This window comes from Giraffa tippelskirchi, chromosome 4 (genome assembly GCF_054371585.1).
Source record: "Giraffa tippelskirchi isolate mGirTip1 chromosome 4, T2T-mGirTip1v1.2.pri, whole genome shotgun sequence".
Lineage (NCBI taxonomy): Eukaryota > Metazoa > Chordata > Mammalia > Artiodactyla > Giraffidae > Giraffa > Giraffa tippelskirchi.
This window is the reverse complement of record NC_137278.1, coordinates 200,022,659-200,049,313: the sequence shown is the minus strand read 5'-3', so window position 1 is coordinate 200,049,313 and position 26,655 is coordinate 200,022,659. Positions and strand designations below refer to the sequence as shown.

At 45.1% G+C, this 26,655-nt stretch overlaps 1 protein-coding gene across 1 annotated transcript in view; it reads left to right on the top strand.

Moving 5' to 3' along the window:
• The first annotated feature begins 9,297 nt into the window (after positions 1-9,297).
• SLC6A13 (solute carrier family 6 member 13) overlaps positions 9,298-26,655 on the top strand; it is a 40,169-nt gene continuing 22,811 nt past the window's right edge. The window contains exons 1-2 of the mRNA XM_081593966.1: positions 9,298-9,402; positions 12,113-12,319. Coding sequence (XP_081450092.1) covers positions 12,118-12,319 — 202 coding nt within the window. The 5' untranslated portion in view covers positions 9,298-9,402; positions 12,113-12,117. The remainder of the gene's footprint in view (positions 9,403-12,112; positions 12,320-26,655) is intronic.

Sequence of the window (26,655 nt, the reverse complement as noted above, 5' to 3'; positions counted from 1 at the left end):
TTAACAAACTGACTCTATTCATGTCAGATTGGAAAGAGAAGCATAATGGCTTTGTTTCTCGAATATTCATGAAAAGAAAAGCAGTAACCTTTTTCACTTGGACTAAATGTTTCTTAGACCTCCTCAATTTGAGATAATTATAACTACCCTCTGGTATTCAGTAGAACAAAACTTTCCTGCGTCTTAGAGAAACAGAAATCTCCAAATCTCATCAAGTCTATTTGTACTGTTCTGAGTTCCTCGACCCTACTGGTAGTTCTCTACTGAACACGCTCCAAATTGTTTGTATCCTTTTTAATATCTATGCAGAGCTTTCTTTTGATCTTTAAATCACAATTCCGGATGAAGAAATCTGACCTCTTAGAATTTTTTAATTCATAAGACTCACAGTACACATAATGAAGAGTCTTTGCAAATTTGTTTCCTCTCTGTATGTCTTTCTTTTTCACTTCTGTAGCCTCATGCTTCTGGAAACTGTCAGCAAAAATTCCTATTATTTCCCATTCCCAAGCTCCATTCAGAGATACGGAAATGGGAGGATTCCCTCATCTTGGAAATTACTCTCCTTTTATCTTTCCCTTTCATCCTGAGAGTTTCTATTTAGTTCCTAGGAATGGGTAAGTTGACAGCTCAGTAAATTGATTTCTTGATATGTGGTAAGAAAGGATAAGGTCAGAGAGGAGACTGGAAGCCGAATTCAGAGTTTTAAAGCATCTCATCCCACATTTGTAAATGAATAAATAATTTCTTTCCAAATTGGTAAGATTGTCTCTGATAATGAAAGGCAGTTCCTGTACATCCACGTACTCATGGCGGGTTTACCCCTCAGCAGGTCAGGGCTAGCTGCATGTTGCGTTGCTTTTCTTTCCTGGAAAATGTTTAATATCCCCCTGCACTAGGCTCTATGGCTATCCATATAATCTATCTATCTATGTACTATCTAACTACATTTTTGTTGTTCAGTTGCTAAGTCATGTCCAACTCTTTGCAACTCCATGGACTGCAGCATGCCAGGCTCCCCTGTCCTTCACTATGTCCTGGAGTTTGCTCAGATTCATGTCCATTGAGTCGGTAATGCTAACCAACCATCTCATCCTATGTCACCCCCTTCTCCCTTTGCTCTCAATCTTTCCCCCCATTAGGGTGTTTTCCAACGAGTCAGCCCTTTGCATCAGGTGGCCAAAAATATATCCATAGATATCTAGATAAATAGATAGATACTAGATATCTATATATAGATAGATCTCCTAAGTCATGTTTTAGAATTACATAGTCCTAAGATTTCCAGGCCTCCTAACAACAGCTTTTCCATGCTTCTGCTCCCAATAGATGGTGTCTAAACCATTCCTCAAAGATAGCTAATCTTTGCATGAAAAATGTATCTGGGAAATATTATGTGTCAATAGCCAAGTTCCGTCTTTTTCATTCTAATATTACAAATTAAGCTACCATTGTATAATAAATATGTGTTTACTAAGCAAAGATTTTTCTGCTTTGTGAGATGGCTGCAGTTGTGCAGGAGATGTCAAGGCTGTGGGGAATGGTGAGTGGGCGGGGGTGGGGGTAGGAGGGGAAACATGATGGTCTGAGTCCACATAAAAATTCCAGTTTCCAAGGTATTTCTTTGCTAAGCTGTATTTTTCCAGAGTTGTCTCTGCACTCTCTTTGGTTTGCAGAGAAGGGAGGAAAGAGGAAAAATTGGTTTCAATCTACAGAAGGAGAGGGATCTGGTAACTAAGGTCTATATGAAGGAAGGAACAGTAGATAAGAAGTAGTGTTAGGATATTTTGATGGGGTTAGAGAAGCTGGACTGAAACATGAAAAATTCTGGACCCTTCTTACAGACACTGAGGTATAGAATGTGCTCTCTTTTTACCCTCTCTTTTCGAGTCATTCCTTTCCATGGGCTCAACAGACACTGCTTTGAAGTTTATAAAAGCAGCTGAGGTCCAATCCCCAGCATCCACGGGCTCTGGTCCGGAGAGCAGACTGTGAACCAGAAGGCCAGAGGAGCAGGGCTAGGTCCTCAGCCGGGATCTCGGGCAGAATGAAGGCTGGCTGTGAGAACCAGAGTGGAGCTCCTACAGGCTGAAACCCCCTCCAGCCAGCCTGCCCCAGGGAGACAGGAAGGAAACCAGTTGTGCAGGAAGAACCCCACGGGTACAAAGAAAAATGAGTACTATGAAAGAGTAGTGAGCAATCTCCGTTCAAGTGGCACAGAGGGAGGCCATACCCTGTTGTTTCCTTAAAGCGCCAGCATCATTCACAGAGCAGAAAGCCAGCATGGCTTTAAAATGCCCTCAGACTGAAATGGGGCTTCCCTGGTTGTGTTGGTGGTAAAGGATCCACCTGCCAATGCAGGAGACATGGGTTCAATCCCTGGGTTGGTAAGAAACCCTGGAGAAAGAAATGGCGACCCACTCCAGTATTCTTGCCTGAAGAATCCCATGGACAAGGGAGCCTGGCGGGCTACAGTCCACAGGGTCACAAAGAGATGGACACAACTGAGCACACACACACACAGACTGAAATGACTACACAAGATAGGGTTTATGTGAACTTGAGAAGCTATGTGCAGGGCTGGATCTAGATTTTCTAGAACCTGAAGTTTAGTCAGTTGTGGGAGGCCCTCATTAAGCAAAACGATACATAATCAAGAATTCAAAATTAGCCACTGGGTATTGGAAGGCAGGGGCTGTGAGAGTTAAGCTTTGTTAGCTTCATAAACTTTTACTAACGGTGTATGTGCCTCTGCTGGACGAAGCTCAGGTCTCAGGGGGAGATATGAGCCCAGATCCTAACTGTGTATCTTAGTAGATTTGGCATCTCAGGCAATTTGGTCCTCCTCTCGGAAGCTCGGTTTCTTGCCTATAAATCAGGGATGAGGCTGGTCTTCCTGGTGGTCAATAAGGACTAACAAAGAAATATGATGAATTGCCCGGCACGGGGCCATCACTGCCAACACGGATGGCTTTCTTTGGGGCTGAGAAAAATAACTTTAACTCATTCAAGTATTTCAAGTGTCTGCTGAACGGCCTGAGTCCTCTGAGAGTCTTCTGTGTTCAGGAGAGGTCAGTGCACTGTCTTAAGCTCATTTTGGTGGTGCTAGGTCTGGACTTGACTCCCTGCCCTTCAGAACTGGGAGGATGGTCACTCTTGGAATGGCTGGTGTTGTTGGGAGACAGACTCTGGGTAGGTCAGGTAGGTGGGGAAGGAGCAGGTGGTCTCTTTTTCTATAGAGATCAGCTGTGGAAGAGTCAGAGCTGAAGGAAACCGAGAGATGACCCAGTCTTATCCTCTTATTGCACATATGAGAAACGGGGGCCAGAGAGATGGGATAGATGGCCAAGGTCATCAGATTGAGGACTGAATGTTCCTGTTCTGGCTCCCAGGGTATCCACTGTTTTCATCACACCAAAATGTGCTCTTGCCTCATTTTCTTTTTATTTTTTAAAATACGTATTTATTTGGCCACACCAGGTCTTAGTTGCAGCATGTGGGATCTAGTTCCCTGCCCAGGGATTAAACCTGGGCCCCCTGCATTGCATGCTTGGAGTCTTAGCCACTGGACCACCCAGGAAGTCCCTCGTTTTCCATTTATGCCCTTCGTTTCTGCCTTTTCCCCTACACTGATCACCTTGCAGGCCTCACTGCCCTGTTCCAACAGGCACTTCTTCGGGCTCCTGCCTGCTAGTCTTCAGTGCAAACACAGAGCTCCTCAACTGCTACAATCTTCATCGGTGGAAACCGAGAACTGAGTCAGCAGCTCAGAGCCACGGCCGGCCGGCGGAGCAAACACAACCTAGCTGGTCAGCAGGGCCCGGCATGGGGGAGTCAGGAGGCCATTCCGGATGCTCTGGCCTGACGAGGCTGTTGAGTGCCTGGAGGGCGTCCAGAAAGGAAACAGTGGGTGGGGTGAGAAGTGAGGATGCCTAGGAAAGATGAAAGGGTTTGTGGTTATTGCTCTTGGAGAGGAAAAAGCTGAGCATGGCTTTCAGATAGAGTTTCAAATATAAGACCAGCTGTAACACCTCCTCCCTGAGGACAGAACAAGCAATAAGGTAATAGCAGCCTGAGGGTTTAGGCTGCAGAAGTTTCTGGCTTTGGCTGCCCAGGAGGGTTACTCAGGGGGAGCTCTAAAAACCCTCAGTGTCCAAGCTATACCCCAGGACAATTCAGCTGAATCTTCAGGGTTGGGAGTCGGGCCTTGGTGACTTGTAAACATTTCCTGGGTGGTTTCCGTGGCCAGCCATGGCTGAGGACATAGGCTAAGGGTGAAGGTAAATCTCCTTAAGTGCCAAGGGTCGCATGATTTAGGAGAGGACCCATTTGTTGTTATTTTTCGGTTACTAAGTCATGTCTGCCTCTTTACAACCCCATGGACTGCAGCACGCCAGGCTTCCCTGTCCAGCACAGTCTCCCGGAGCTTGCTCAAATTCGTGTCCATTGAGTCAGTGATGCCGTGTGATCTGACCTTCCTCCCTGGAAATGATGTCAGCAGATAACAGACTCTCAGCTCTGTGGGTGTTTAGGACAGAGGCTGAGTTAGAGTCAGGTTTCAAGGTTGGAGTTCCTTAGGCTGGGCCCAGACTGTAAGTTTATATGTATACTATATACAGGATGTATTGAACATAGGTAGCCAGTAAGCTCTGGAGGAGGGCAGGGCCACCCACTCCAGGATTCTTGCCTGGGAAATCCCATGGACAGGGAAGCCTGGAGGGCTGCAGTCCAGGGGGTCGCAAAGAGTCAGACACAACTGAGCGACTGCACAACCAACAACAGCGACAGCACCTCTGTAATGATACGGCTCGACAGGTGATTCCGCGGCAGTCAGCGCTGGCATCGCTTTCCAGGGGCGGACACTGTGCTCCTGCGTTAGGTGTCTTCCCGTCTGCAGGCCCTCCATGAAAAGCACTGCACGTCTGACACTTTCCCTTTGCCCCGAAAGCCCCCAGAGGTGCACCATGCCTGGGGATCCTTACACTGGAGCTTCCTTGGTGACTCAGATGGTCAAGAATCTGCCTGCAACGCAGGAGACCCGAGTTCCATCCCTGAAATGGGCGGGAACATCCCCTGGAGAAGGGAATGGCTACCCACTCCAGTGTTTCTTGCCTGGAGAATCCCATGGGCAGAGGAGCCTGGCGGGCTACAGTCCACAGGGTCGCAAAGAATCAGACACGACGGAGAGACTAACACTTCACCTTTTTCACATTGCAGCTGATAGTAGTCTGGCCAAGTGGTGATCTGGCCCTACCTACCCTAGTTCCCTCTCTAGTAAAACTCTTTGTCTGCATCCCCCTAAGACATCTTGCTCACTCCTGACTCATAGGCCTTCCCTTCTGTCCCCCTTGCCCGCCTGGCCCCTCAAGATCTCGCTCCCACCCCACAGCCTCCACACAGCTCTCAGCTGCCCTCCCTCTTGGTTGAACTTCTGTGATTTGATTCAGCCCATAGTCCTGCCTGTGTTGTTCTCTAACTGCTTCCATTGAGGGAGTTTGTGTCTCCTTAAGAGGAAAAACCTTCGTTTTCTCTGTTCTCATGAATATCATAGTGCTGGACACACCAAGGGGCTCCCACAGCCCCTCACGGACAATTGTGGGGAGTGTCCTCCCTCCCACCATGACCAGTGAACCGCACATGTGCTCCTGGTGGGCGCTGGCTGGCCAGTGCTGACGCAGCATGTCAGAAGGGGCCCTGTCTATTTTTCTCTTGTTTGGGGAAACCAGGATGGGGGAGAGAGAAAAACATAATCTTTTTTAAAAGTTTTATTTTAAATTAATTTCAGACTTATAGAAATGTTGCAAAAATAATAGAGAGTCTCCATATACCCATCACCCAGCTTCCCCTCGTGTTCACAAATCACATAACCGTGGTCTCGTTTCTCAGGAAGTTACTGTTGGTAGAGTATGATTGAACTAAACTCAAGGCCTTTTTACATCAACGTCCCTCTTCTGTTCTCATCCCACCCAGGACGCCACCTGTCACCCACACTGCACTGAATCATTATCTCCCCTTAGTCCCCTGTCCTGGACACTTATGAAGGGTGAGTGGCCACTTATTTGGCGCAATGTCCCTCATTTTGGATTTGTCTTACATTTTCTTATGAGTGAAGAACAATTTTGGCAAGAAAACCACAGAACTGCTGTGTCCTTCTTAGTAACTGTCTCACGCAATTCAGGGTGTGAATATTGGTGTCTTATTACCTTGGTAGCTCCCACTAATTTATTGGTGGATCTTGTCTACAAGCTTCCCTGATAGCGCAGTTGGTAAAGAACCCACCTGCAATGCAGGAGACCGCAGTTCAATTCCTGGGTCAGGAAGATCCCCTGGAGAAGGGAAAGGCTACCCACTCCAATATTCTGGACTGTGCATGGACTGTATAGTCCATGGGGTTGCAAAGAGTCAGACATGACTGAGCAAATTTCACTTGTCTACAAAAATTATCTCACTATCTAAAGCTGATTTTCTATTTCTCTCTTTCCTTCTGGATTTAATCATTGGAATTCCACTGTATGGAAAAGCTGGCCTTCCTTACCCATTTATTTGTTTAGTGGACTAGTTATTTGTTACTATGAAATCGTGAATATATTTTATTCTTTGGGTTATAATCCAGTACCGTCGTTTTTCATTTTCTTGCTCAAATTGTTCCAGTTTTAGCAAACCATGATTTTTTTCTTCATTTATTCTGCTTGCTCCTTTCTTCTCTTTCAGTATGATCTTCGAAAAGAGATCAAATAGATCAACAGCGATCAAAAAGGTCCCTCCCCCCTGTGTTTAAACATGACTATGCCCATTAATTCACAGAAGAGAGGAACCCACCTCTTCCTTTGCCAACCCATTCCAATGTTGAAACTGATGCTGCTTAGAAATGTTCTTTCTGAAACAAATCTTGCTCCTTTTAAAACTGATTTGCTCTTGTTCCATTCTGAGGAGAGACCAAAAAAAAAAAAAAATTCCTGGGAGACTAGCTCAAGGCATGTTGGTGTTTGAAAAGCCCAGGGTCAATCTGATGGAGACCCAGGCCTCCTGGGCTGCTCCTCCAGAGTTTGCTTTGTTTCGTAAACTGTTCTGGAGCCCCGGTCGTTTGTTAGTGGACTTACTGTGTATTAAGTACTGCTCGCTGATGAATAAGGATAGGAGTTCATTGCTTTTGAAGACAGGACTTTTTGCATGAGTTTGCAGCCTCCCTGGGAGGACCCTGTGGCCTACTACTTTCACACTCAGGTCAGACATATAGGCGGGGAGAGGGAAGAGGCAGAAGAAACGTAAGAATAATCATCTCTGAGAGGCTCACTGGAGTTTTTGTGATGCGCTTCCAAGGCCTAGAGGCGGGTGGGGGATGAGAGGAATAGACACTACCTCATCATCTCTGATTTACCCTCATTTCTGGCATGGCTGTACAATCCCACCCCTTGCATCCCTCACACCCCTTGACTCATCCCTTCTGTCCAGCAAGAGCTAGCTTTGCTCAGGGGTCTTTCAGCCCCCTTCCCTTCCCTGCTGACCATGAACACTTCCTTAAGGGTTAATGAGGGCTGGCTGTGTGTTATAGGCCCTTTACATGTACTCAGATCTCCTAGAACCTCCCACAGCCTTGCAAGGTAAGGAATATTCTCCTCTTTAAAAAAAAATTTTTATTTTTATTGAAGTATAGTTGATTTACAGTGTTTCAAGTGTATAGCAAAGTGATCCAGTTATACATATGTATGCATAATATATATTCTTTTTCAGATTCTTTTTCATTATAGGATATTACAATGTCCTGAATAGAGTTCCCTGTGCTATATAGTAGGATCTTGTTTGTTATCTACTTCACATATAGCCATGGGTATCTGCTAATCCCAGTCTCTTAGTTTATCCCTCCCCCTCCCCTTTCCCTTTTGGTAACTATAAGTTTATTTTCTGTGTCTGTGAGCTTCTTTCTGTTTTGTAGATAAGTCCATTTGTGGGATTCTTTTGGTCTTTTAAAAAAAATTTTTTTAATTTATTTATTTATTCAGCTGCACCGGATATTAGTTGTGGCATGTGGAATCTTTAGTTGCAGCATGTGGGATCTAGTTCCCTGACCAAGGGTCAAACCCGGGCCCCCTGCATTGGGAGCGCAGAGTCTTAGCCATTCCACATCTAGGGGTGTCCCTGTCTGTCTTCTGTCTGTGCTCATGCTCAGTCGTGTCCAATTCTTTGCAACCCTTTGGACTACAGCCCACCAGACTCTTCTGTCCATGGGATTTCCCAGGCAAGAATACTGGAGCCAGTTGCCATTTCCTTCTCCAGGGGATCTTCCTGACCCAGGGATCAAACCCACATCTCCTGTGTCTCTTGCATTGCAGGCAGATTCTTTACCCTAAATAAGTTCATTTGTATCATATTTCAGATTCTGCAGATAAGTGATATCATATCATATCTGTCTTTCTGTCTGACTTGCTTCACTTGGTACAACTATCTCGAGATCCATTGGATGCTCCTCTTTAACTAGATGAGAAAACAGGACTTTTAGAGGTTAGACACCTTGCTCCCCGAAGCAGCCTGGGAAGGGTCAGAAGCAGGACTGAGACCCTGGACTACCTTGGCCTCGGAGCCTTGAGCCGGAGCAGCCCAGCGCACACTCAGCGTGTCTCCCTGGCCCCTGGTGGGGCTGGGGCTCCCGACTCCACCCTCCGCTCATCTCCTCCCCATCAGTCTACTCCTGCACCATGACCCGGGTAGGGCTTTGCTTTGCTGTGAACCTTGGCACGTCCTTTTCTGTGATGGTTTAGACAATTATTTAAAGAAATCAATTCTAGCACATTGTTTAGAAATTCAAGCAATACTAAAGCTTAAAAAGCAGAAGTGAAAGGTGCCTCTTCATATCTCCTGACCCCAACCCTACTCTCCAGATGTAACTACTAACAACCATGCAGAAAATAGTTCTTCAGACTTTTCTGTATGCAGATAAGTGTGTGAGTGTATGTTTGGGAAGTATTTCTATCTGTCCAAAGTTCTATAATCTACACATCTTTATTCTAAATCACTGTCCATTCCAAGTCCTAAATTGCAAAAGGAGAAGATAAATATGCGTTTAAGTTAATCTACACAGCACCTGACCAAAGAAACACCTACTCTTGGTGGATTTATGGCAGCCCTTGAGTCAAGAGTGAGAGGGAGACAGAGAAGGCAGGATCCCTCTTGAGAGACCTGAGGTCACCCAGGAGGAGAGTGCTGCCTACCAGCTCGCACTCAAGGGTGAGCGAGGGTGAGCGGTTGAGCTGAGGGGAGGAGACAAGGGCGGAATGTGGGCTGGGCCAAGTTTAGAATTACAAGTGCCAGAGGAGTGGGAACCACACTTTAAATAGCCATCACCTCCCCTTCCCCCAGATAATTCTTCTCCCCTCTGACCGGACCTCTGGCAGCAACTACACTAAGGTTGGTGCTGTTTTTTTTCTCTTTTTCTCCTGCTTCTGGGTGTCAGACTTCAGATGGGTAGAATCCATAAGACTTACAGTTTGGGGATCCTCTCCTAGAACATATGACATTTATGTGTGATACACAAAGACTAACTATTTTCTTGACTTTCTGAAACTTTGATGGCTGCTGATTCAAGGACCAATGTAACTTGGAGAAAGAGGACTCCAGATGAAAGGGGAAGACATTTGGGTTTACTTCTAAGAAAATGAAGGCTCTCTGCTCTGAGACAAGATTGAAAGTTGAAAGAACATAAAACAAGATTGAAAGAAAATAAAAATTAAAGTGCCTGTTATACTATGAAGTGCTTTCATATATATAGATATACATATATATATGGAATATATATACATACAGGTATATGAAATATACACATATACATATATATGTATATGAAATAGATGTATGTATATATACATCTCTTCATTTAATCCTCATGGCTAAGTGTATCCTGTCATGCCCCTGTATAAATCTATCAAGAGTAGGTGTCTCTTTGGTCAAGTGCTGTGTAGATTAACTTAAACGCATACTTATCTTACCCTTTCACAGCTTAGGACTTGGAATGGACAGTGATTTAGAAAAAAGAAGTGTAGGTTACAAAAGTTTGGACAGTTAGAAAAACTTCCCAAATACACACACATACACAGACACATCTGCATATAGAAAAGTCTGAAGAAATATTCGCTGCACGGTTGTTGGTAGTTACATTTGGAGAGTGGAGCTGGAATCAGGAGATAAAGTGAAGAGACATTTTATAGGCAAGCACACCGAGGCTCAGAGGGATGAATTCATTTCCTGGAAGTCGGGTGGTCTCTGATGCACAGCTATGGTTTGCATCCAGACTTGTCCTTCAATAACACAATGCTGCCTCTGCTACCCAACGTGGCTAAGAGACCTAGGGTAGGCTTCTGTTCTCCTGGGGTCTCCGGGGGGTGGAGAAGTGAGGGGGGGTAGTGTTTAATCATTGGAAGACTCCCTTCGGGCCCAGAACCTGCACAAGACAGGGGGCGACCACCTCAGAAGGACTGGGGAAGCTTCTGGGGACCAACGGCTTGGGTTTCTCCTTCTTAACCCACAGTCTCTGGAGCCCGTCCCCTCATTTATCAAATAAGCAGCACATTCCCGACCTCGTTCTGGCTTTCTGGATCCCCTGGGGCAGCCCCACTGGGGAGACGGAGCTGCAGGAGGGTCTGTGGCCAGATGGGGCTCTTGTGAGAAAGTTCTGTTCCCAGGAACTTTTCGTGGGGGTGGGGGCCGCGTAGAAAGAAGCACATGTACCCACTTCTGCAGAGAAGGGACCACTGTATACAATCAGGGATACTTACATTAGACTCGCTGCTAAACCCACCGGCCAGTGTGAGCAAGGAAGTAGCTGAATGAGCAGGACATCGTGGGGTCAGGTCCCGGCTGGGCTACATGGCCGCATGCATGTCATCCAACCTCTCTGATGGGCAGCTCCCTGCTTACAAAGCAGAGGGAACTCTGTCACATCCCAGGGCCGCGTGGATTGAATGACATTAGGGCATGTAAAGCACCTGGTTTACAGTAGTTGTTCTCTGAACGTGACCACGTCCAATCTCCCCTTAACCCCGGTGAGAGTCTAGAACAGGGCCAGGCAGGGTGTAGCCTGCAGCGCTGCATTCATCTTATGTTGTCCTCTCTGCGGTAACGGAGTCCTGTGCTGGCATCACCAGAAAAGAAAAGGAGCCCACGGGTCATCTTCCTCTTACGTTGCTCTCAGAGAGAGATGCAGGGCTTACCTGGGAAGGTCAGCTCATCTAACTGGTTCTACTCAACCTTTCTCGTCTTCTTGCAAGGATCTAAAAAAGCTGACTTTCACATTCCTCTTACAAAATTAGACATGTTTTTGATGAAAATGTAGAAATATAGATAAGTAAAATATCTCTAAAACCCATCCGCTGAGAAACGCCTTGGTCAATATCCTGATTTTCATGCATGCAAATACTTTATAAGGTATTTTTCCCAGCATCATCATGGCACATGGTCTGTTTTGGAACTGTTTGCACTTCACATTTTGTGAACACCTCTTTGTTTCTTTCTTCTGCAGCACAGTTTTTAATGATTATATAGTAGTCCATTGTCTGAGCCATAATTTATTAACCTAGTTACCATATTTGACATTTATGTACTTTCTAATTTTTTGTTGTTATAAACATGAACATCCTCAGTGCTGCATCTTTACACAGAGTCAGTTACCCCCTAGGGTAAATTCCAAAGGAGAATCAGTGGCTTAAGGATACATACAAATCCCAACCCTTCAACTGTCCTTGAACACGGAATAGAGAGACTGAGGTACATGCTTATGCAGATGAGGCTGGTTGTAGGGTGGCAGAGAGAGCTCAGAGAGCCCAGGGCAGGTGGGCTCCCCATGTCCACAAGCCTCCACCTGAGGCACTTTCCAGGGGTGCAGTGTCTGTGCCTCAGAGTCAGTGCTTTCTTCCTGAAGCAGGAAAGGAACATATACACTCAACCTTTACCAACCAGAGATGCCAAGGGGAGTGTGGGTCTGCAGATAGCAGTAGGAGTCACTCTCCTCCCCGGGACTTTTCCTTTGGGAATTTGCTGGAAAGGAAAGGGGCAGCCTTCCTTCCAGGCACCCCACGCCCCCGCCAGCCCCCAGCAGTAGCATAGTGCCCTGCTTGTCTTCCAGGGGGAATGGATAGCAGGGTCTCGGGCACCACCAGTAATGGAGAGACCAAACCAGTGTGCCCAGGCGTGGAAAAGACGGCGGAGGATGGCGCCCTGCAGCGAGGGCAGTGGAGCAACAAGATGGAGTTTGTGCTGTCCGTGGCCGGGGAGATCATCGGGCTGGGCAACGTCTGGAGGTTCCCCTACCTCTGCTACAAAAACGGGGGAGGTGAGTTCACTTGAGGTGGGCACGGTTGGGGAGAGCTGTGCCTGCCCGGTGTCTCCCATCTGGGCGGTGGATGGAGGTTTCCTGCCTTTGCTACAAAAACAGGGGGAGGTGAGAGGCACCGCAACCTTCACCCCCACAAAGCTGTCTCCATCTCCTGCACCTGCTGCGCTCTGTGGAGCCCCATAGATGCAGAGGATGCTGGAGTTGGAAAAAACCTTAGAAGTCGCTCAGGACCCTGCAGGAGAAGCACCTGGATGGGGGTGACTTCCTGGGCACCCATGGTGGCAGCAGAGAAACAGGGGCGTGGGCTGGGACCAGATGGATGGGGGTTTGGGTTCTGGCTCTGCTACTCACTCCCTGTGACCTGGGGCAAGCCCTCGGACCTCAGATGAACGCTGTGAACAGAAACAGTTCTTCCTGCCCCTCAAGGTGTTTGCCAGGACTGGAGGTTGTGGGCAAAGGGCCTCAGAAACCACAGCTGTGCTGAGGGCGATGCTGGCACCCAGCTGTCCCATGGCCTCGAGACTCTGCAACCAGGGCTGCCTGTCCCTCATCCCGCTCTGCCCTGCCCACACTGCAACATACCCCCAACGTATCTCCTTTGATCCCAGTGACTCTTCCTTTATAATTTTCCCACTGAAATGTTTGTATGGGGTGGAGGAGCATGGACTCCAGTTCCTTTCTGGATCCTTCCTGCCTCTCAGGCCCATAGCAATGCGGGTCACTTTCCCACCATGGACTCTCTTTTAGGCACCCCCCTGCCAGGTCTCTGGGGAGCCCCTGAGGGATTTCCCAGGTGCCGAAGGCCTCTGGGAAGAGCAGTGGGTTCGGAAGGTTTCCTCGTCAGTGGGTAAAGTTTAGTGGGACTGGGCTCTCAGGTCTGGTTTTGGGGGCAGGGTGGGGCTGCAGTCTGGGCTGGAGGAGGGGAAATGCTGAGCTAGATCACAGGGAAAGACTGAAGGGGTAGGACTTTGTGGGCCACGAGGACTTTAGGGCACCCTAATGCAACACTCACCCTTTGTGGGGGCGTGGAAGCCTCCCCATGCATGAGCCCAGTCAAAGTGGTTTTGGGGAGAGAAAGCCCACAGGACAGAGTAGGGGTGGGAGGTTGGGAGGGAGGAGAACATAGAGAGGCCCTGAGCCCATTCTTACTCTCAGGATGGTGGCAGCTGGGCACTGGCCCAGGGACTGGAGGATAATTTGTATTTTTCCAGAGCAGGGGGAATGGGCCGGTGTGTTCTCCCTCCCCCAGACTCTGGTCGGCAGTCTGAAGCTGCAGGACTTTGCTTGGTTGGCTGGCATCTCCAGGGAAAGCAGGAGTTCCCCACCCAGCCCTGGACCCTCCGACAGCTTGTTCAGACCCTTGGGCCCTAGGGTGGTCGGATTCGGCTAGTCCAGGGAAGAGGAGGGGTGGGGGACTAAGCCGGGCCTGGGGGCTCTGTGTCTGGACCCGGTGACCAGCTTAGCTCCTCACACGGCAAGAAGATTAGGAGGTGAGCTGCTTTCCACAAGCCGCTCTGGAATGGGACCGGCAAGGTCAGCCTGGGAATTAGCAGGACTGGCACGAAGAGGTGGAGGAGAGATTCTGCGGTCTGTGGGGACCCCTGCACTGAGGAAGGGAAGGAAGGGGGAGTGGGGGCCGGGGCAGGGGCACAGGGTCACCCTGCTTAGGGGAGGCGTCCCCCAGCAGGTTTGCGCCTGAGCTCTGCTTCGGGGGCCCGTGTAGGTCTGTGCGGCCTGGGGATGTGTGGCTGTGTCTCAGAGAAGGAAACGCAGGCCGGGATCACGACCAAGGCCCCTGATTCTTCACCGAAGGAGCAGGGGTGCGGAGGTAGGACGTGACTGCCTCCTCCCTGGGCAGGGCCTGTCCTCCAGCACACTGGTCCCCAGGAGCTGACACCACCCCACTTCCTCCCACCCCATCTCCTCCAGTGGGGCACCAGGCCTCAGAATTTCTCTTCTCTTTCCTTGACGGACAACGGCAGCTGGAGGAAGTGCGCTGAGGGGCTCTGGGGCTGGAGACCGATGCCCAGCTTTGCTCTGAAGGCCCTGAGTCACGCAGGGCCAGCAGGTGGACACACGGGTGGTGTCTCTGCTGGTTTGATGGGGACCCGTCCAGGCTCCCCCGGGTCTGTGCAGGGACCCAGACAGGCCTGCTCGTCTGGTTTCTGGTGTTACAAGAGGCTCACCCTTTCTGTACCCTTCACCCCTCCTCACCCCTCAGAGCATAGGCCCTACACTTCGTCTCGTCACCTTGGTCTGAAAGGGACCAGACACCTCCTTGTGATAGGGCCCTTCACTGCCCACGTGAGAGGGGGGCGGGGCGGGGAGGGGGAGCACAGAGACCTCCTAGGTGGGTTTGATCCCCTCCTCCCAGTTTAGTGCTTTTATTTAAACCAGTGGCTCTCAGATCAGGGCTGGGACTCCCAGGAGATTCGAGGATGGTTCTGAGCAGGTTCTGAGGATGCTGGGGTCATGATGTGAACCCCCCGGGTCACGTGTGCTATCAGCCTGCCTCTGCTGGGTGCTTTCTCCAAATTCACAGCTGCAAATAGCTGATTTTGTGCTTGGAGGGAGGACCTTATTGTTGCTAATGTTTGTTGGTTGGGGAGCTTAGGGAGGAAGACGTCCCCAAAGCATAGCGTCGGTTCCAAACTAAAAATGCAAGTGCTGTCTTTGGTTCCTTCCAGCTTGGACGTTTGGTAGATCCGATTAGAAGTGAGTCCCAAAGCAGGGGAAGGGCTGAGGTATGAATATGATGGAAGACACGTCAACAGTGAAACACAGTAGCTAAAAACCAGAGATGCTGAGAAAGTGGTGTGAAGAAACCAAGTCCAGTGGCTGGGACTTGGGCTTTCAAAGCAGAGGGTGTGGATTCAATGCCTGGTTGGGGAGCCAAGATCCCACAGGCCTCATGGTCAAAAAACCAAAACACAAAACAGAAGCAATATTGTAACAGATGCAATAAACACTTAAAAAATGGTCCACATCCAAAAAAAAACAAAACAAAACAAGAACTTAAAAAAAAAATGTATATAAAATCAGCATCCAACAGAAGATGGAGAAAGAAGGGGTGCCTTCTAGGTAAGTGCCCTCCTTGCTGTCCAGGCATTGTGGCCAGTCCACCCTGAGCACCTGCCCCACCCCACCCCCGGCCCCTGTGACTTTCTAGAATCAGGCCAACCAATGTAAGTCACCCCATGGTGGTTACACACTGAGAACGCACTGCCTGCCAGGAACTGCTCTGAGTTGTGGTGGTAAAACGGAAACAGAACAGACCACCTCCCTGTCTTTTAGGGCTTTCTTTCTGGGTGTGGGTCAGGGCGAGATAGACAGTAAACATAGTAAACAAGAAAATGACACAGCATATCAGAAGTCCCTGAGCATTACAGGAGCAGGGTGGGGGCGACCACACTGAGAACACTTGAGTGGCGGCTCTTGGGGTCTGGGGTGAGACCCTGTCTTGGGGATATTGGAGGTGCGGAGTACACCCTGGGGCAGAGGAAACAAAAGGTCTTAATGGCCTTAGAGCAGGAGGCTGGCTGGTGTGTCTGGGGAGTCAAAGGAGGGGAGTCACTGTGCGGGGGGCGTCACACAGGGCTTGTCAACCACTGTGAGGTTCGGCTTTCACTCCAGGGATGGGGAGTCAGGGCAGGAGTTTGAGCAGAGTGGCCAATTTTACACTTTAACAATCTTTTACACTTTAACAATCTCTGTATCTATGGTGCTGAGAACTGACAGCAGAGGCCTCAGGCTGGAAGCAGACCAGTTCCAAGGCTAAGAATCTTGGGGTCTCCTTGCTGTCCTTCTTTATCTCACATAACTGCTGACTCTACCTGAATACCCAGATCCCGGTTGCTGCAGAACCTGGGCCTTCAGCTGGAACCTCTCCCCCTCCCTGGACCCCGGGCTACCGGCATTCTGAATTCCCCAACATCCAGGATACCCGGGGCTGGACACCCCGAGTGAGACCACAGCAGAATGTGCCACTGCTGGGCCACTCAGAAACCGGGATCTCAGAGGGAAGGCTGTGCGGCAGGGGCACAGCCAAGCGAACCCTAGCCCTAGACATCAGGGAGAGAGCACATAGGATGCCGAAGCCACGGGTGTTAGACGGCCCCATTGTGCCCTGAGGGTGTCCGTAGATACTAAGGAGCAAAGAGAGACAAGGAGCGCATTTCTTCACGTAAGAGTCATGGTTATGTTATTAGTACGTGACGACTAGTTACCATTTTTAGTTAGTGACTCAGTGCCAAGTATTGGTCCAGTAGTGCTCATTACAGTGTGTGATAATTCATGAATGCTCACTGCTGTGTTACTCGTGTGGAACATTTAACAGTTTGTCTTTAAAAAAATGTCACCTGGAGGGACTTCCCTGGTGGTTCAGGAGCTAAGACTCCGAGCTCCCAATGCCGGGAGCCTGAGTTTGATTCCTGGTCAGGGAAATAGATCCTACAAGCTGCAACTAAGACCGAGTTGCCAAGTAAATAAATATATTTTTTTAAAAATTGTCACCTGGAACATGAGAGGTGACACCACAGAATGCGCTCTTACTGAGAAGGATGTCTAGCAGAATGGTTCTTTTCCAGGATGGGTGTGTGGTCTCTGGCATCCCATGGGGATGATGCCAGGACATTTGAGAAATGAGGGAGGAGATTGAGTGGGGGCTTTGGGGGAGCAGGTAACCGTGACTCCATTCTCCTTCTCCAGGACTGGCTCTGTCTTGCAGGGGTGGTGGTTAGGGCTCGGGTGAGGAAACAGGCAGTGTCCCCAGGACTCCCTGGTGGGCACACGGGTCCCTCTTGGGCTCCATCACTTCTCTAACTCCGTCCCCAGTTTGGAGCCGGCGACTCTGCCTGGCGGGTGTGGACTTCGTCCCTTAAGGCCAGCTGCCCAGGTGCTCAAGGAAGCAGAGGAGGAGGGGAACAGACTGACCACCAGACCCAGTGTAGTTAAACAGTGGCTTGGTTTATTGGGAAAGAGCAGGTGGCATAGAGATGGGAGGAGGGGCTTGGAAACCCCTCTCCTGGCCCCCCACTCTATCTTTCCTCTCTTTCTTTGATGCTCCTAACTCTCAGCAATGACTGTTCATTTTGGCTACTGGATTCTCTCTTTCCTAATTCCCTCCTCCTGCCCAATGAGTCTTGGACTGATTTGTGTACTTACTTGCCTGAATTGTTTGTGATCTTTCTTTGCCCTTGTGGCCACCAAGTGTCTCCCTCAGTGCCTGAATTATGCGTGGACTACATGCCAAGAGACTTGGAAGGCAGAGAACTGGAGGAGTTGATTCCTCACCACCAACTTTTGTTTTAGCAATTTTAGTATGGTATAATTGGCTTACAATAAATGGCACACATTTGAAGTGTACAGCTAGATAAGTTTTGCCATAGGTACACACCCTTGAGACCATCACCACTATCAAGATAATTAACGGGGACTTCCCAGGTGATCCAGTGGTTAGGACTCCAAGCTTCCATTGCAGGGGCACAAGTTTCATCCTTGCCTGGGGAACTAAGATTCCACATGCTGCATGGTGTGGCCAAAATATAAATTAAAAAAAAAAAAAGATCGTGAATGTATCCATCACTCCCCCAAATTGCTTCCTGCCCCTTTTTCCCACCCCCGACCTCCGCAACCCCATCTCAATGCAACCGCAAACCTGTTTTGTTTTTTAAAGATTTTTTGATGTAGACCATTTTTAAAGTCTTTATTTAATTTGTTACAATAGTGCTTCTGTTTTATTTTTTTTATGTTTTGGTTTTTTTTGGCTGAGAGGCATGTGGAATCTTAACTCCCCAATCAGGAATTGAATCTGCATCTCCTGCTTTAGAAGGTGAAGTCTTTGTCACTGGACCACCAGGGAGGTCTCCATTTCTGAAAGATGTAACTATTTCCAGCTTTACTGATTTACTACTGACACATAATATATGTAAGTTTAAGGCATACAACATTATGATTTGATACAGGTATATACTGCAAAATCATTACCACAATAAGGTTAGTTAACAATTCCATTCCTTCATATCATTACCTTTTCTTGGTGGTGATAGCTTTTAAGATCTACACTCTTAAGAACTTTCAAGTATATGAAACAGTATCATTCACTGTAGTCATCACACTATACAGTTCCATCACCAGGAAATGTTCATCTTATGACGAACTGTGTGCCCTTTGATTATCTCCCCGTCTCCCACCCCCAGCCTCTGGCAACCACCATTCTACTCTCTGCCTTGATGAATCTATTTTGAGATTCCACATATAAGTGAGAACACACGATATTTACTTTACATTCTCTGTATGACTTCTGTCATTTAGCATGATACCCTCAAGGTTCATCCATATTGTTGCGAAGCATGGAATTTCCTTCTCTCTTATGGCTGAATAATATCCCACTATACATATAGCATTTTCTTTATCCATGTTGTCCCTGTATACTAGTTTGCATTTCTTAGACTTTTCTATAAATGGAATCATGACTTGGCTTCTTTGACTTAGCATAATTACTTTGAGATTCATCCATGATTTTTATGTCTCAGTAGTTCCTTTCTTGTTACTGCTGGATAGTATTGTAGCTCAGTCAGTAAAGAATCCACCCGCAAAGCAGGAGACCTGGGTTTAGTTCCTGGGTCAGGAAGATCCCCTGGAGAAGGGAATGGCTACCCACTCCATATTCTTGGCTGGAGAATCCCACGGACAGAGGAGCCTGGCAGGCTATAGTGCATGGGGTCACAAGAGTCGGACATGACTTAGTGACTAGACCACCATTCCATTAGATGGGTGGACTGCCATTTATCTCTTCTCCCACAAATGGGAGATTTTAGGTATTACAAATGAAACTGCTAAGAACATTTGTGTACAAGTCTTTGTATAAACATATGTTTTCACCTCCCTTGAGTAAACATTTAAGTGTGGAACGACAAGATTATACGGTACGTGCACCTTTAACTTTTTTAAGAAACTGCTAAATGCTTTTCCAAAACGGTTGTGCCATTTTACATTCCTGCCGGTGGTATATGCGGGTGCCAGCTTTTCCACATCTTCACCAATATTTGGTCTTTTTTTCTCTTTTACTTTTTTTGACTGCTCCACGCACACATGAGGCTTGTGGGATCTTAGTTCCCTGACCAGGAATGAAACTTCAGTCCCTGCATTGGGAGCATGCAGTCTTAACCACTGAACCACCAGGGAAATTCCTGTTCTGTCTTTTTTATTTTTCTAATTGGTGTGTAGCATTACCTCATTATCATTTAAATTTATAATGACTAATGATATTGAACATCTTTTCATGTGCTTATTTGCAACTCACATATCTTTTTTGGGGGGTGAAAACCTGTTCAAATCTTTTGACCATTCGAAAAAAAATGGGTTGTTTGTTTTCTTACTGTCTTAGCCACTGGATCACAGGGAAGTCCTTCTTTTCTTTTTAAATACACTGTATTGAGTTATGACTGACTTACAAAAAGCTGTACACAGTTAACATATCAACTCGATGAGTTTGGAGGTAAACACAAATACCTGTGAAACCATTTCCACAGTCAATGTCATAAACATATCCGTCACCTCCAGGGTTTCCTTCTGTCCTTTTTTTTTTATTTTAATTTTTTGTGGTAAGAACACAATATAAGATTCATCTTCTTAGCACAATTTTTTAATTTATTATTTTATTGAAGGATAATTGCTTTACAGAATTTTGTTGTTTTCTGTCAAACCTCAACATTAATCAGTCAAAGGTATACATATATCCCCTTCCTTTTGAACCTCCCTCCCATCTCCCTCCCCATCCCACCCCTCTATGTTGATACAGAGCCCCTGTTTGAGTTTCCTGAGCCATACAGCAAATTCCCGTCGGCTACCTATTTTACACATGGTTATGTAAGTTTCCATGTCACTCTTTCCATACATCTTACCCTCTCCTCCCCTCTCCCCATGTCCATAAGTCTCTTCTCTATGTCTGTTTCTCCATTGCTGCCCTGTAAATAAATTCTTCAGTACCATTTTTCTAGATTCCTTATATATGCATTAGAATATGATATTTATCTTTCTCTTTCTGAGTTACTTCACTCTGGTTCTAGGTTCTAGGTTCATCAACCTCATCAGAACTGACTCAAATGCATTCCTTTTTATGGCTGAGTAATATTCCATTGTGTATATGTACCACAATTTCTTTTTTTTTTTTAAGGTTCTTTTTTTTTTAATTTATTTTAATTGGAGGCTAATTACTTTACAATATTGTGGTGGTTTTTGCCATACATTGACATGAATCAGCCATGGGTGTATATGTGTTCCCCATCCTGACCCTCCCTCCCACCTCCCTCCCCATCCCATCCCTCAGGGTCATCCCAGTGCACCAGCCCTGAGCACCCTGTCTCATGCATCAAACCTGGACTGGCTATCTATTTCACACATGATAATATACATCTTTCAATGCTATTATCTCAAATCATCCCACCCTCGCCTTCTCCCACAGGGTCCAAAATTCTGTTCTTTACATCTGTGTCTCTTTTGCTGTCTCGCATATAGGGTCATCGTTACCATCTTTCTAAATTCCATATACATGCATTAATATACTGTATTGGTGTTTTTCTTTCTGGCTTACTTCACTCTGTATAATGGGCTCGTTTCATCCACCTCATTAGAACTGATTCAAATGCATTCTTTTCAATAGCTAAGTAATATTCCATTGTGTATATGTACCACAACTTCTTTATCCATTCATCTGTTGATGGACATCGAGGTTGCTTCCATGTTCTAGCTATTGTAAATAGTGCTGCAATGAACAATGGGATAATGTGTCTTTTTCAATTTTTGTTTCCTCAGGGTATGTTCCTAGGAGTGGGATGCCTGGGACATATGGTGATTTTATTCCTAGTTTTTTAAGGAATTTCCATACCATCTTCCATAGTGACTGTATCAATTTACATTCCCACCAACAGTGCAAGAGCGTTCCCTTTTCTCCACACCCTCTCCAGCATTTATTGTTTGTAGACATTTTGATGATGGCCATTCTGACTGGTGTGAGGTGATATCTCATTGTGGTTTTGATTTGCATTTCTCTAATAATGGGTGATGTTGAGCATCTTTTCACGTGTTTGTTAGCCATCTGTATGTCTTCTATGGAGAAATATCTGTTTAGGTCTTTTTCCTACTTTTTGATTGGGTTGTTTGTTTTTCTGGTATTGAGTTGTATGAGTTGCTTGTATATTTTGGAAATTAATCCTTTGTCAGTTGTTTCATTTGCTATTATTTTCTCCCATTCTGAGGGTTGTCTTTTCACCTTGCTTATAGTTTCCTTTGCTGTGCAAACGCTTTTAAGTTTAATCAGGTCCCACTTGTTTACTTTTGTTTTTATTTCCATTACTCTAGGAAGTGGGTCATAGAGGATCTTGCTTTGATTTATGTCATCGAGTGTTCTGCCTATGTTTTCCTCTAAGAGTTTATAGTTTCTGGTCTTACATTTAGGTCTTCAATCCATTTTGAGTTTATCTTTGTGTGTGGTGTTAGGAAGTGTTCTAATTTCATTCTTTTACGTGTAGCTGTCCAGTTTTCCCAGCACCATTTATTGAAGAGGCTGTCTTTGCCGCATTGTATATTTTTGCCTCCTTTGTCAAAAATAAGGTATCCATAGGTGCATGGGTTTATTTCTGGGCTTTATACTTGTTCCACTGGTCTATATCTCTGTTTTTGTGCCAGTACCATGCTGTCTTGATGATTGTAGCTTTGTGGTATAATCTGAAGTCAGGAAGGTTGATTCTTCAAGTTCCATTCTTCTCTCTCAAGACTGCTTTGGCTATTTAGGGTGTTTTGTGTTTGCATATGAATTGTGAAAATTTTTGTTCTAGTTCTGTGAAAAATGCCATTGGTAATTTGATAGGGATCACATTGAGTCTGTAGATTGCATTTGGTAGTATAGTCATTTTCACAATATTGATTCTTCCTACCCAGGAACATGGATTATCTCTCCATCTGTTTATGTTGTCTTTAATTTCTTTCATCAGTGTCTAATAATTTTCTGTGTACAGTTCGTTTGTCTCCTTAGGTAAGTTTATTCCTAGAAATTTAATTCTTTTTGTTGCAACGGTGAATGGGATTGATTCCTTAATTCTTCTTTCTGATTTTTCATTGTTAGTATATAGAAATGCAAATGATTTCTATGCATTGATTTTGTATCCTGCAACTTTGCTAAATTCACTGATTAGCTCTAATAATTTTCTGATACTATCTTTAGGGTTTTCTATGTACAGTATCATGTCATCTGCAAACAGTGCGAGCTTTACTTCTCCTTTTCCAATCTGGCTTCCTTTTATTTCTTTTTCTTCTCTGATTGCTGTAGCTAGGACTTCCAGAACTATGTTGAATAATAGTGGTGAAAGTGGACCCCTTTTCTGATCTTAGGGGGAATGCTTTCAGTTTTTCACCATTGAGAATAATGTTTGCTGTAGGCTGACCATATATGGCCTTTACTATGTTGAGGTAGGTTCCTTCTATGCCCATTTTTTGAAGAGTTTTAATCATAAATGGGTGCTGAATTTTGTCAAAGGCTTTTTCTGCATCTATTGAGATTATCATATGGTTTTTATCTTTTAGTTTGTTAATATGGTGTATCACATTGATTTATTTGCATATATTGAAGAATCCTTGCATTCCTGGAATAAACCCAACTTGAGAAGGCAATGGCACCCCACTCCAGTACTCTTGCCTGGAAGGTCCCATGGACAGAGGGGCCTGGTAGGCTACAGTCCATGGGGTCGCTAAGAGTCGGACACAACTGAGCAACTTCACTTTCACTTTTCCCTTTCATGCACTGGAGAAGGCAATGGCACCCCACTCCAGCATTCTTGCCTGGAGAATCCCAGGGACGGCGGAGCCTGGTGGGCTGCCGTCTATGGGGTCGCACAGAGTCGGACACGACTGAAGCGACTTAGCAGCAGCAGCAGATCATGGTGTATGAGCATTTTGATGTGTTGCTGAATTCTGTTTGCTAAAATTTTGTTGTGGATTTTTGCATCTATGTTCATCAGTGATACTGACCTGTAGTTTTCTTTTTGTGTGTTGTCTTTGTCTGGTTTTGGTATCAGGGTGATGGTGGCCTTATAGGGTGAGTTTGGAAGTGTTCCTCTGCAATTTTTTGAAAGATTTTAGAAGGATAGGCATTAGCTCTTCTCTAAATGTTTGATAGAATTCTCCTGTGAAGCCATCTGGTCCTGGGCTTTTGCGAGATTTTTGATCACAGCTTCAATTTCAGTCCTTGTAATTGGGTTGTTCATAATTTCTATTTCTTCCTGGTTCAGTCTTGGAAGATTGAACTTTTCTAAGGATCTGTCCATTTCTTCCAGGTTATCCATTTTATTACCATGTAGTTTTTCATAATAGTCTCTTACAATCCTTTATATTTCTGCATTGTCTGTTGTAACCTTTCCTTTTTCATCTCTAATTTTGTTGATTTGATTCTTTTCTCTTTTTTTCTTGATGAGTTTGGCTAAAGGTTTTTCAATTTTGTTTACCTTCTCAAAGAGCCAGCTTTTAGTTTTATTAATCTTTACTATTATTTTTTTCATTTTTTCATTTATTTCTGCTCAGATATTTATTATTTCTTTCCTTCTACTAATTTTTTTGGGGTTTTGTTCTTCTTTTTCCAATTGTTTTAGGTGTAAAGTTAGGTTGCCTATTCGATGTTTTTCTTGTTTCTTGAGGTAGGATTGTGTTGCTATGAATTTCCCTCTTAGAACTGCTTTTGCTGCATCCCATAGGTTTTGAGTTGCCATGTTTTCATTGTCATTTGTTTCTAGAAATTTTTTGATTTCCCTTTTTATTTCTCCAGTAACCTGTTGGTTATTTAGAAACGTGTTGTTTAATCTCCATGTGTTTGTGTTTCTTAGTTTTTTTCTTGTAATTGATATCTAGTCTCATAGCGTAGTGGTCGGAGAAGATGCCTGATACGATTTCAATTTTCTTAAATTTACTGAGGTTTGATTTTTGACCCAAGATGTGGTCTATCCTTGTGCATATGGAGAATGTTCCATATACACTTGAGAAGAAGGTGTATTCTTCTGCATTTGGATGGAATGTCCTGAAGATATCAATGAGATCCATCTCATCTAATGTATCATTTAAAACTTGTGTTTCCTTATTAATTTTCTGTTTTGATGATCTGTCCATAGGTGTGAGTGGGGCATTAAATTTTCCTAATATTATTGTGTTACTGTCAATTTCTCCTTTTACGTCTGTTAGTGTTTGTCTTTCCTCTGTTGGGTGCACAGATATTTACAATTGTTATGTCTTCCTCTTGGATTGATCCCTTGATTATTATGTAGTGTCCGTCCTTATCTCTTGTAATCTTTTTTATTTTAAGATCTATTTTGTCTGATATGAGGATTGCTACTCCAGCTTTATTTTGCTTCCCAATTGCATGGAATATATTTTTCCATCCTCTGACTTTCAGTCTGTATGTATTTTTAGGTCTGAAGTGGGTTTCTTGTAGACAGCATATGTATGGGTCTGGTTTTTGTATCCATTCAGCCAGTCTGTGTCTTTTGGTTGGAGCGTTTGATACATTTACATTTAAAGTAATTATTGATATATATGTTCCTATTGCCATTTTCTTAATTTTGGGGGGTTGATTTTGCAGATCTTCTTTCTTCTCTTGTATTTCTTGACTATATAAGTCCATTTAACATTTGTTGTAAAGCTGGTTTGGTGGTACTGAATTCTCTTAACTTTTGCTTGTCTGAAAAACTTTTTATTTCTCCACCAATTTTGAATGAGATCCTTGCCAGGTACAGTAACCTTGGTTGTAGATTTTTCCCTTTCAGTACTTTAAATATATCCTGCCATTCCCTTCTGGCCTGCAGGGTTTCTGCTGAAAGATCAGCTGTTATCATATGGGGTTTCCCTTGTATGTTGCTTGTTGCTTCTCCCTTGCTGCTTTTAATATTCTTTCTTTGTGTTTAGTCTTTGTTAGCTTGATTAGTATGTGTCTTGGTGTGTTTCTCCTTGGGTTTATCCTGTCTGGGACTCTTTGTGTCTCTTGGACTTGATGGACTATTTCCTTTTCCATGTTGGGGAAATTTTCAACTATAATCTCTTCAAAAATTTTCTCATACCCTTTCTTTTTCTCTTCTTCTTCTGGGACCCTTATAATTTGAATGTTGGTGCATTTGATATTGTCCCAGAGGTTTCTGAGACCATCCTCAGTTCTTTTAATTCTTTTTACTTTATTCTGCTCTTCAGAAGTTATTTCCACCATTTATCTTCCAGCTCATTGGTTCATTCTTCTGCTTCAGATATTCTGCTATTGATTCCTTCCAGAGTATTTTTAATTTCAGTAATTGTGTTGTTTGTCTCTGTATGTTTATTTTTTAATTCTTCTAGGTCTTTGTTAATTGATTCTTGCATTTTCTCCATTCTGTTTTCAAGGTTTTTGGTCATCTTTACTATCATTATTCTGAATTCTTTTCCAGGTAGTATGCCTATTTCCTCTTCATTTATTTGGACTTCTGTGTTTCTATTTGGTTCCCTCACTTGTGTAGTATTTCTCTGGCTTTTCATTATTTTTTTAACTTATTGTGTTTGAGGTCTCCTTTTCCCAGGCTTCAAGGTTGAATTCTTTCTTCCTTTTGTTTTCTACCCTCCTAAGTTTGGTCCAGTGGTTTGTGTAAGCTTCGTAAAGGGTGAGATTTGTGCTGAGTTTTTGTTTGCTTGTTTTTCCTCTGATGGGCAAGACTGAGTGAGGTGGTAATCCTGTCTGCTGGTGATTTAGTTTGTATTTTTATTTTGTTTGTTGTTTAGATGAGGCATCCTGCACAGGGTGCTACTGGTGTTTGGATGATGCCAGGTCTTGTATTCAAGTGGTTTCCTTTGTGTGAGTTTTCACTATCTGATACTCCCTAGGGTTAGTTCTCTGGTAGTCTAGGGTCTTGGAGTCAGTGCTGCCACTCCAAAGGCTCAGGGCTTGATCTTTTATGACTGTCGCTAATGGGTGGTGCCGAGGGACCAAAGCTTGAGGTGATCTGGTGGAGGATCTCTCAAAGCACATTGCAAGCTCAAGTCAGAAGTCACTCAGATGAGCTCAAGCCAATTCCTTGACTTCTCTGTGCCTCAGTTTCCTCACTTCCTCTGCCAATCCGGCGACTCAAGAAATACACTTTTGCTTTGTCTAACCACTTAGATTTGGCAGAATAATAGGTACTACAGCATAGGTCTAACATATTCTGACGTATACAGAAGTTGAAACAATTTCCTCAGAGCAAGAATAGGTATATAGGCTCAGTCCTGGCAGTAGAACCTGCAATGCCTTGTTAACTGGCTTCTGGCCTCAGCATGGCCCCCCAGAGAACAGT